Source organism: Symphodus melops (genome assembly GCF_947650265.1).
Source record: "Symphodus melops genome assembly, contig: scaffold_286, whole genome shotgun sequence".
Classification (NCBI taxonomy): Eukaryota; Metazoa; Chordata; class Actinopteri; order Labriformes; family Labridae; genus Symphodus; species Symphodus melops.
The window spans coordinates 21,861-33,647 of NW_027636595.1; the positions used below are offsets into that span (position 1 = coordinate 21,861).

The 11,787-nt window shown below is 44.4% G+C and overlaps 1 protein-coding gene across 4 annotated transcripts; it reads left to right on the top strand.

Moving 5' to 3' along the window:
• Positions 1 to 5: 5 nt before the first annotated feature.
• LOC306819323 (deoxyribonuclease-1-like 2) lies at positions 6 to 11,781 on the top strand. 4 transcript variants are annotated; one of them, XM_079373103.1, is made up of 12 exons: positions 261 to 428; positions 2,849 to 2,884; positions 2,919 to 3,006; positions 3,223 to 3,307; positions 5,956 to 6,118; positions 6,239 to 6,339; positions 10,134 to 10,220; positions 10,289 to 10,386; positions 10,472 to 10,584; positions 10,664 to 10,818; positions 11,055 to 11,151; positions 11,251 to 11,781. In XM_079373103.1, the coding sequence occupies exons 5-12, from the start codon at positions 5,963 to 5,965 to the stop codon at positions 11,380 to 11,382; spliced, it is 939 nt and encodes a 312-aa protein (XP_079229229.1). In that variant the 5' UTR covers positions 261 to 428; positions 2,849 to 2,884; positions 2,919 to 3,006; positions 3,223 to 3,307; positions 5,956 to 5,962; the 3' UTR covers positions 11,383 to 11,781. The 4 variants fall into 4 exon arrangements, with proteins under 4 accessions (XP_079229228.1, XP_079229229.1, XP_079229226.1 ...); XM_079373102.1 differs by lacking the exons at positions 261 to 428; positions 3,223 to 3,307 and adding an exon at positions 6 to 89 and having other exon boundaries at positions 2,846 to 2,884; XM_079373100.1 differs by lacking the exon at positions 3,223 to 3,307 and having other exon boundaries at positions 350 to 428.
• Positions 11,782 to 11,787: the final 6 nt, after the last annotated feature.

Sequence of the window (11,787 nt, forward strand, 5' to 3'; positions counted from 1 at the left end):
GCCTGGTGAACGTCAGACAGCACCATAAAAGGACATATGCAATGATCCTCACCGTCCACTTGGGGGCAGGATTAATGTGCGAAACAGCGGTGAGGTTGGGGCTCATAACTGCAAAAGTTTAAAGTCAGGGTAGGTCACTACCTCCAGATTTAAACTGTCTTTAGGTCCTAACAGAAATTAATAATTCATGTTCTCTAAAAAAGGAACAAAGATAATCAGTTTGTAAGCCTGTAAAATGTCTGTCATGGTACCAATCTGATGAACCAATCACAGCCTGCCTGTCTCCCTGCTCTCTGATGAACCAATCACAGCCTGCCTGTCTCCCTGCTCTCTGATGAACCAATCACAGCCTGCCTGTCTCCTTGCTTGCTCTCTACCCCATGATTCAAATCATTTGCCTGAAGTAATACACAAAACATTGAAAAGGTGTGCAGAATTTAAAATGGTTAAAATAGCTTTTAAGTTAGTGTTACTGATCGATACAAGTCAAGTAACAGATAACAGCTTAAATAGTTTGAATAACTGTTCAAAAGGTTTACCTGTTGATCGATTTAACTAAGGTAATAAAAGCTTTCAAATAGGTAGCAAGAGGAAATGATAGTTAACTGTGTTCATAGATGGTTAACTGTATTCTTAGCTAGTTAACTGTTTTCTTAGCTGGTTAATTGTATTCATAGTTAACTGTATTTGTAGCTGGTTAACTGTATTCATAGATGGTTGACTGTATTCTTAGCTAGTTAATTGTTTTCTTAGCTAGTTAACTGTATTCTTAGCTGGTTGACTTTATTCTTAGCTAGTTAACTGTATTCATAGCTAGTTAATTGTTTTCTTAGCTAGTTAACTGTATTCTTAGCTGGTTGACTTTATTCTTAGCTAGTTAACTGTATTCATAGCTAGTTAATTGTTTTCTTAGCTAGTTAACTGTATTCTTAGCTGGTTGACTTTATTCTTAGCTAGTTAACTGTATTCTTAGCTAGTTAATTGTTTTCTTAGCTAGTTAACTGTATTCTTAGCTGGTTGACTTTATTCTTAGCTAGTTAACTGTATTCATAGCTAGTTAATTGTTTTCTTAGCTAGTTAACTGTATTCTTAGCTGGTTGACTTTATTCTTAGCTAGTTAACTGTATTCATAGCTAGTTAATTGTTTTCTGAGCTGGTTAACTGTATTCATAGCTAGTTAACTGTATTCATAGCTAGTTAACTGTATTCATAGCTAGTTAACTGTATTCATAGCTAGTTAACTGTATTCATAGATGATTAACTGTATTCATAGATGGTTAACTGTATTCATAGCTAGTTAACTGTATTCTTAGCTAGTTAACTGTATTCATAGCTAGTTAATTGTTTTCTTAGCTAGTTAACTGTATTCTTAGCTGGTTGACTTTATTCTTAGCTAGTTAACTGTATTCATAGCTAGTTAATTGTTTTCTTAGCTGGTTAACTGTATTCATAGCTAGTTAACTGTATTCATAGCTAGTTAACTGTATTCATAGCTAGTTAACTGTATTCATAGATGATTAACTGTATTCATAGCTGGTTAACTGTATTCATAGCTAGTTAACTGTATTCTTAGCTAGTTAACTGTATTCATAGCTAGTTAACTGTATTCATAGATGATTAACTGTATTCATAGATGGTTAACTGTATTCATAGATGGTTAACTGTATTCACAGCTAGTTAACTGTATTCATAGCTAGTTAACTGTATTCATAGATGATTAACTGTATTCATAGATGGTTAACTGTATTCATAGATGGTTAACTGTATTCATAGCTAGTTAACTGTATTCATAGCTAGTTAACTGTATTCATAGATGATTAACTGTATTCATAGCTGGTTAACTGTATTCATAGCTAGTTAACTGTATTCTTAGCTAGTTAACTGTATTCATAGCTAGTTAACTGTATTCATAGATGATTAACTGTATTCATAGATGGTTAACTGTATTCATAGATGGTTAACTGTATTCACAGCTAGTTAACTGTATTCATAGCTAGTTAACTGTATTCATAGATGATTAACTGTATTCATAGATGGTTAACTGTATTCATAGCTAGTTAACTGTATTCTTAGCTAGTTAACTGTATTCATAGCTAGTTAACTGTATTCATAGATGATTAACTGTATTCATAGATGGTTAACTGTATTCATAGATGGTTAACTGTATTCATAGATGGTTAACTGTATTCATAGCTAGTTAACTGTATTCATAGCTAGTTAACTGTACTCTTATTCTTTTATTTGACAAATCTGCAACAATGTGTCATATTTAGTTACTTGTGAACATTTATAAATATAATAAATTAAAATATGATAATAATATAAATCAATGAAGTGAACGTTAAAAGAACTGGATCTGAATTAATTGAAATGGAAATATCTGATTAAGCCACGTTTTCAAGTAACTTTGGAGAAAGTTTTAAAAGTTATTTTAAAACACAGCCTTCTCTCTGTTATATAAACTACAATATTAATCAGTATTGTAGTTTTAGGATTAATTCACTCTTAAATGAAACCGTTGAAATGAAGACAGAGAGAAATGAAAAATTGTTTGGATCATGATAATGAAATCATTCTAAGGATGTGTTGAAACTGGAGTTTAATGACACTGAGAAAAGATTGTGCAACAAGGTTCACCCTGTTTGTCTACGTCTACCAACAACAGAAAAGCTGCATTATGTGAACTTCCATGATGTTAATCATTTTATCATTTGAAGGAATGACAGAAATGTCTGACAAAGAATTCAGACTTCTCTTTGGTTGATTTTCGCACCTGACAGGCAGCTACTAGGAGCTGTGTTGTGAAGTAAAAACGTCCTTTCTTTTCTCACTGCATTGAACGCAGCAGTAGCAGAGGGGCGTGGTCAACCTGACAACAGGGAAGGTGGTAAGATGACATCAGCAGCAGCAGGTAACAGCCTCCACCCTGCAGCAGCATCAGGAAGCTCAGCAGAGTTTGAGCAGCAGCAGAGACGCGCACAGTCAACCCTCAGCTCACTTGAACAGGTAAGAGAACCAGCAGCACCAGCACTGTACTGGGGCCAGACCAGTAACAGCTGCTCAGTGTGTGTGACAGACTTTAAGAGAGCTGAGAGTGGAGTGTGTGTGAGGTTTAGGTGTTGTCTTGTCGCTGTGCAGCTCCAGCAAACAGCTCAGAGTCAGTGGGTCACTTACAGACAGAACGTAAACTTCTGTGAATCTTCTGTTTTTGGATCTTTTCAGGTACATCCCAGAACTCTTCTTGATGTGTTAATAATTCAAACCAGCTTTAAGACTTGTGCGTCGTTGATCCAGAGTTCTTACTTTGGTGAAGACTAAATCCAAATTTCTAAACTTTGATTTGTGTAAATATTTAAAATGTCTATTTGACACCACAGCAACAAATATGAAGTCATTTCTTTAATGATTACACATAAAAGCTCCTGCACGCTGTTTAAATGGAGTTTGCGTTGTCTTCTGGGCTGCACAGTGGTTTGCTCTGTCCCCTCAGTGAGCAGGTTCCTAGTTTGAAGAGGATTAGGGGAGTGCCGTGTGGTTGGATTCTGTCAGGATGTCACAGCTGCAGGCTCCCTCTCATAGTGCAGTGGTTAACTTTAAAATAATCAACTGAACTGAGTAGAAGTCATATCTTTGTGTTGACGGAGCGCTGAAGGTCTGAACAGAAGTGACTCGACTGGTTTGACCACCTGCAGGCCTGGGAGCGTCTCCTGAGCCTCACACACGGTGCTGACTCAGTAAACAGCTGGACAGATGAACCAGCAGACTGAGCCCGAGTTAAAAATCTGACCTCTGACCTCCTCACAGCTCAACGGACTATAACCTGTTACTGCAGCTGCTAACAGACAGCAGGAATGTGTCTGATGTCACCTTGACGCTCTGGGTGTTCGATTACAAGATACGACCACTGCGAACTCTGAGAGCACACGTCACAGCAGCAGAATAAAACCAGCTCCAAATGGACCTTTGACAAGGAGCGATGAGGCAGTTTGAAAGAAGTCGCATCAACCCCTCTCTCTCTCCGCCGTCTCACATTGTTTGATCAAGCTTTGGTTTAATCTCTCCTGGCTTTTTCTCTTCTTTCATGGTTTGGTCACCTGGTCGGCTCTTTACTCGTCCAGCTGCAGCATGAGGCGAGCTCTTTCCTTTGAGTGAGGAGGAAACTGCTATGGGCCCCTGAGGGCTAACAAACACAAACCAAAGCTGTGAACAAAATGTGCACATTTTGCATTGACAGTAGGAAACCTCCCTAAGGGCCCCCAGCAGGGCCCCCAGCTGACTGAGTGTTGCAGCATTCGATGTTAACAAATGAAAAGAGGACGAAGGATGTGTCTGTAGGAGAGAGACAAGAAGACACCGTGGAGACACCTGCAGACATGATGCTGGTTGGAGGTCTCCCAGTGAGGTCTCCCTGCAGGGCCCCCAGCAGGGCCCCCAGCAGGGCCCCAGCAGGGCCCCCAGCAGGGCCCCCAGCAGGGCCCCAGCTGACTCTTGAATGAGTCCTGGCCGCCGAAGATGGTTTGAAGAATTGTTTTTAAGCTCTAAATATTGCAGACAAACTGTCCTTCACACCGAGTGTGTGTGTGTGTGTGTGTGTGTGTGTGTGTGTGTGTGTGTGTGTGTGTGTGTGTGTGTGGGGGGGGGACTGACAGAAACATGAATTCAGACGGAAGGTGAGTCTCTGCTTCATGTCTGAACATGCTCACACTCCATCAGACCAGTCCAACCACTCGTTCACTCACACACCTCTCTCTCTCTCTCTGTCTCTCTCTCTCTCTCTCTCTCTCTCTCTCTCTCTCCCCTCCCTCTGGAGTTAAAGAATAAAAGCTCTTTATATTGACCTGTTCTAAGAACACAGAAATGATTGAGGAGACTCGGAAGTGATGATTAGATGAATGAACAGCACAGCTTTGTTTATATTCAGAGGTTCATGTTAAAGTCAGGCTCATAATATCCTGAAGTCTAAGACACTAAGTCATGTTAAAGTCAGGCTCATAATATCCTGAAGTCTAAGACACTAAGTCATGTTAAAGTCAGACTCATAATATCCTGAAGTCTAAGACACTAAGTCATGTTAAAGTCAGGCTCATAATATCCTGAAGTCTAAGACACTAAGTCATGTTAAAGTCAGACTCATAATATCCTGAAGTCTAAGACACTAAGTCATGTTAAAGTCAGGCTCATAATATCCTGAAGTCTGAGACACTAAGTCATGTTAAAGTCAGGCTCATAATATCCTGAAGTCTGAGACACTAAGTCATGTTAAAGTCAGGCTCATAATATCCTGAAGTCTGAGACACTAAGTCATGTTAAAGTCAGGCTCATAATATCCTGAAGTCTGAGACACTAAGTCATGTTAAAGTCAGGCTCATAATATCCTGAAGTCTGAGACACTAAGTCATGTTAAAGTCAGACTCATAATATCCTGAAGTCTGAGACACTAAGTCATGTTAAAGTCAGACTCATATATATAGTTAAATGCTCCCTGTGTTCAGGACTGCAGGCTCCGTGTGTTTACAGCTCCTGTGTCAGCAGCTTGTTCTGGATCAGTGAGTCTGTCAGGTCACTGACTCGTTCACCTGGCCTCACCTCACATCATGAGAGCAGGTCCAGTTCAGGACCAGAGTCTCCTGGTCTCAAGTCTGAGGGTTTAAAACACATGCCCTCCTTCCAGCTGATCTGCTCCTTCAACCAATCAGAGAGCTCCACCTGCAGCAGCGTCAGAGATCCTCACACAAACACACACAGCGCTGTCCCTCCTCTGTAAAGCCTCTGAGGAGGGTCACTTCGTCCCCCCCATCATACCTGCAGAACTGTCTCGGGGGGGGGGGGATGTTGCGGTTTGAAACGGCGGTCTGAAGAGATCTTTCTTCAAAGAGAGTTTAGGACACGAGTGATTCTGTCTGTTAATTCTTTCTTTATGCACATCAGTAACTCTGTCTTTTGTTTGGTCCACAGTGTAACCATGAAGTGGTGCCCTCTTCCTCTCCTCCTCCTCCTCCTCCTCCTCCTCTCCGTCTGCAGAGCTGGAAGGTCAGAGTTCAGGATCTGTGCCTACTCGCTGCAGAAGTTCGACTCCGTGAAGGCATCGAAACCCCAAGTGATGCACACGCTGACACGGGTCAGTGTCACTGCTGAGCTCCTGTTCTATCCCCATTAACACTGATCCATGTTAACAGCTGTGTGTGTGTGTGTGTGTGCGTGTGTGTGTGTGTGTGTGTGTGTGTGTGTGTGTGTGTAGATTCTGTCTCGCTGTAACATCACTCTCCTGCAGGAAGTGATGGATCCAGACGGTAAAGCCATCAGATCTCTGCTGTCGTCCCTCAACAGGTACAGTGACAGGTAGAGAATCAGCTTCTCTTACTAAACTCACATCATCCTCTCTCTGCTGGCCTCTGCTGGCCTGACACAGAACTTTTCACTATAAACACCCCGAAAACACGGTGAAGAAAGTCATGAAGCAAAAGGACCAATCAGTGAGCTGTGTAGAGAGATGATGCAGAGCTGGCTAAACACTGAAGCTACAGTGTCCACCACATGCAGAGCTGGCTAAACACTGAAGCTACAGTGTCCACCACATGCAGAGCTGGCTAAACACTGAAGCTACAGTGTCTCTACATGCAGAGCTGGCTAAACACTGAAGCTACAGTGTCTCTACATGCAGAGCTGGCTAAACACTGAAGCTACAGTGTCCACCACATGCAGAGCTGGCTAAACACTGAAGCTACAGTGTCCACCACATGCAGAGCTGGCTAAACACTGAAGCTACAGTGTCCAGCACATGCAGAGCTGGCTAAACACTGAAGCTACAGTGTCCACCACATGCAGAGCTGGCTAAACACTGAAGCTACAGTGTCCACCACATGCAGAGCTGGCTAAACACTGAAGCTACAGTGTCCACCACATGCAGAGCTGGCTAAACACTGAAGCTACAGTGTCCAGCACATGCAGAGCTGGCTAAACACTGAAGCTACAGTGTCCACCACATGCAGAGCTGGCTAAACACTGAAGCTACAGTGTCCACCACATGCAGAGCTGTGTGAGAGGAGGGGGGAGACAGCTCTCTGTGATGATTAGAGTTTAGACTGCAGTACTCATTTTAAACACTAGGGGCAGCTCTCCGTGATGATTAGAGTTTAGACTGCAGTACTCATTTTAAACACTAGGGGCAGCTCTCCGTGATGATTAGAGTTTAGACTGCAGTACTCATTTTAAACACTAGGGGACAGCTCTCCGTGATGATTAGAGTTTAGACTGCAGTACTCATTTTAAACACTAGGGGCAGCTCTCTGTGATGATTAGAGTTTAGACTGCAGTACTCATTTTAAACACTAGGGGGCAGCTCTCTGTGACGATTAGAGTTTAGACTGCAGTACTCATTTTAAACACTAGGGGGCAGAGCTACAGACTGCTCCTTTAACAGTCCGAAGGTCTTACCGGGGGTTTCTGATTCAGGTGGTCCTCCCTCTCTCATACTTCTGTCCAAACTTGATTTTTTTCTGTTGGTATTTTAATGAGTGATGATGAAAGCGGCCCCTTCAGAACACTGTGACACTAACGCTGCATCATGTTGATTAATACTTCCTTGTATGTGTCTGCCTCCAACAGGGAAACTGACAGGTACGGTGGATTTTTTTTCGAGCATGTGACATGCCGTCTAATCCTAATTAATCAGTCCAATCAATCTGAATAATGTCTTTACTAATCCTAACGGCCTTTATAGGAGCTAACACTTGATGATGAGGTAACCCTCGAACCATCAGATCAGTCCGTAATGACATCCACATTTCAATATGATCACCTGAACTGAAAGTCTGGAGGACGCCGTCACTGATGTGAGTGTAGCTCCGTCGAGGTGAAGTCTGTAAAGTCAGACGTCCTGTTGTAACTGGGAGGGGGAGTGGCTGCAGCACAGACAGAGATCATGGTGTCATCAGTAAAGTGTGACTTTGATGCAGCACGTTGAAGGAGAGACGGGGAGGACTGAGTTCGAAGCCATGCTTTCCTGTCCGGCTCATCTCCATCTTAAACTCTCTCAATGCTGGAAGTCCAAAGTAAACGTGGACAAAGGTTCAGATCAGGAGCTAAACGTATGTTGGAGTAATCTCAGGATGAGTCAGCAGAGGGCGCTAAACGGTGTGTTCTGTAAATCACGCCATAGTTCCCCGATATGAAACCAAGACTGTCGCCAGACGGCTTCAAGGCTGGACTCTCTCCTCCCCTGGCAGCCCTGCAGCGTTCTGTATCCAGACAAGAGAACCAGTCAATCCTAGATTTCCAGTTTGTAAAGCATCCTTGTTACGATTGTAAGAAATGATGCACTTTTAACACACTGATGGCTGCATCAGGTTCCTCCTGACAAACCCAGGTTGAACCCAGATAGTGAGAAGAAGGCGTGGCTTTGCTCAGCATCTGTTTCTTGTAATGACTAACACAAGCTCATGGTGCTCAATCTTCCCCTGCTTTGATTCAAACACTTTGATTGTTATTGCTGCTTCTTCACTCCGAGCTGCATGACTGAGGGAATAACACTAATCCACACGATTCTTTCTCTTAACATGTTTTGTTGGCATGTGTGAAACTGTTGGAAACTAAAAAAACAGAGAACCAAAAGTCTGCTCATGTGGCAGCAAACTGCCGCTCTCTTCCTCTGTGATCAGTCAGCCAATCAGAGAGCAGCTCTCTTCCTGTGATCAGTCAGCCAATCAGAGAGCAGCTCTCTTCCTGTGATCAGTCAGCCAATCAGAGAGCAGCTCTCTTCCTGTGATCAGTCAGCCAATCAGAGAGCTGCTCTCTTCCTGTGTGATAAAGGTAGGCGGGGCTTTGAAGGCCGTTTTGGACGCCCCTGGGTTTGCCAGATATGAGAGCAGTTATCAGGTGAACAGGTGTTGCAGCGATGGAAGCGGGCAGTGGAACTGCTTCAGATAGAAGTGATTGTACCCGAGCTAAAAAGCCTCTGCATGTTTCTAATAAGCTCCAGCAGCAGAAAGCTGCTCAAACTAGGATCAATGTTGGAGATGAAACATGGAGAGAGGTTAGAACGCAGAAAGCTTTACAGACCCATGCAGAGCTGGCTAAACACTGAAGCTACAGTGTCCACCACATGCAGAGCTGGCTAAACACTGAAGCTACAGTGTCCACCACATGCAGAGCTGGCTAAACACGGAAGCTACAGTGTCCACCACATGCAGAGCTGGCTAAACACTGAAGATACAGTGTCTCTACATGCAGAGCTGGCTAAACACTGAAGCTACAGTGTCTCTACATGCAGAGCTGGCTAAACACTGAAGCTACAGTGTCCACCACATGCAGAGCTGGCTAAACACTGAAGCTACAGTGTCCACCACATGCAGAGCTGGCTAAACACTGAAGCTACAGTGTCCACCACATGCAGAGCTGGCTAAACACTGAAGCTACAGTGTCCACCACATGCAGAGCTGGCTAAACACTGAAGCTACAGTGTCCACCACATGCAGAGCTGGCTAAACACTGAAGCTACAGTGTCCACCACATACAGAGCTGGCTAATCACTGAAGCTACAGACCCATGCAGAGCTGGCTAAACACTGAAGCTACAGTGTCCACCACATGCAGAGCTGGCTAAACACTGAAGCTACAGTGTCCACCACATGCAGAGCTGGCTAAACACGGAAGCTACAGTGTCCACCACATGCAGAGCTGGCTAAACACTGAAGATACAGTGTCTCTACATGCAGAGCTGGCTAAACACTGAAGCTACAGTGTCTCTACATGCAGAGCTGGCTAAACACTGAAGCTACAGTGTCCACCACATGCAGAGCTGGCTAAACACTGAAGCTACAGTGTCCACCACATGCAGAGCTGGCTAAACACTGAAGCTACAGTGTCCACCACATGCAGAGCTGGCTAAACACTGAAGCTACAGTGTCCACCACATGCAGAGCTGGCTAAACACTGAAGCTACAGTGTCCACCACATGCAGAGCTGGCTAAACACTGAAGCTACAGTGTCCACCACATACAGAGCTGGCTAATCACTGAAGCTACAGACCCATGCAGAGCTGGCTGGAAAAAGAGAAGAGCACTAAAGTGTCCATGTGAACATCAGTACATCTTGAAGTTAGCGTCAGTTCTTAAAGTGGTATCTGTGTGTGTCGAGGTACGAGAACTACGACTACAAGTCTGTGTCCAGTAAGAGTCTGGGGAACTCTGCCAACAACATGCAGCAGTACGTCTTCATCTACAGGTGAGACTCAGAGCTTCTGTCTCCTCGGTGTCTCTGGATGGCAGCTCAGACGGAGTCTCTGTTCACAGGTCGGATACGGTGAGCGTGCTCGGCCAGCATCAGTACCAGAAGAAGCAATCCTTCATCAGGGCGCCGCTCGCTGTTCATTTTCAGAGCGAGAAAACAGGTGAGTGGACAGAGATCCCGACTGACCCGGCTCCCTCACATCCAGCTCTTTGTCTTGACTTCCTGTGTTTGTCTGTTTCCTGCAGCATTAAAGAAGTTTGTTCTGGTTCCTCTGCACTCGGAGCCCAGACAGGCGGTGCAGGAGATGGACCGGCTCTACGACGTCTTTCAGGAAGTCAGCAAGAAGTGGAATAACACGGTGAGGTGATTTACCTCCTGACGGTGGTTCTGTCCACGCTCCGTCAGTCTGTGGACTCATGAAGAATCATCTCTTCTAGAATGTGATGTTCCTGGGAGCGTTCCACGCCGGCTGCGCCTACATGAACCGACGCGACAAGAAGAAGATCCGCCTGTACCAGACCCGCTTCTCCTGGCTGATCTCAGACCGAGTGGACACGACCGTCACAGAGGACACCAGCTGTGCTTATGACAGGTGTGTGTGTGTGTGTGTGTGTGTGTGTGTGTGTGTGTGTGTGTGTGTGTGTGTGTGTGTGTGTGTGTGTGTGTGTGTGTGTGTGTGTGTGTGTGTGTGTGTGTGTGTGTGTGTGTGTGTGTGTGTGTGTGTGTGTGTGTGTGTGTGTGTGTGTGTGTGTACTTGGCTCTTTCGATTGGAGAACAAACACAGTTAAATGTGAACTCTGTGTGTCTGTGTGTGTGTGTGTGTGTCAGGATCGTGGTCCACGGTGAACCCATCCTGAGGGGGGTCAAACCAGCCTCTGCGACAGTGTTCAACTTTGGCAAAGCGTTCAAAATCTCCCAAACTAAAGTACGTGTTTCCTCCGTGTTCTTTCTTTAAAAGACACTGAAATGGGTCGACTGCAGTGTAATGATATGGACTCTGTACTCTGTTGCTTCTGTCTGCCAGATGCTGGAGATAAGCGATCACTACCCTGTGGAGTTCATACTGAAGAGCTCCGCCCTTTTCCTTCAGGCCACGCCCTTCCTGCGCCTCCTCTTCATTTGTACGCTCGTCCGATTCTTCTTCGCTGCTCTGTGATCGTCTGGTCGGGTCTGCTCACCTGTACTCTGATAAATCTAACCATCAGGTTTCACTCAACATGAGTCGGAACGTCACACGACTAGAAATTAAAAGTACAACTATTTTTTTCAGTTTTTGAAACATCTTTATTTTCCACTCTGGTTTTTCTTTGGACTCATAAAAACATCAGTCGTCTCTGAGATCAGCTGATCGTGAGCTCATCACGTTTACTGTCTTTTCACATCCTGTGAGGATCTTTGTGGCTGACTTGATTTTGGCGCCCCCTGTGGACAGAAGGCGTGGTCAAACGCCAGCTCACTCTGTACATCCAAACATCACGCTGTACGAGTTAACTGAGGACGCTCACGGAGACGGAGGATGAAGTCAGATCTCCGGGTTTGACGCCATCATTTTAAAGACGCT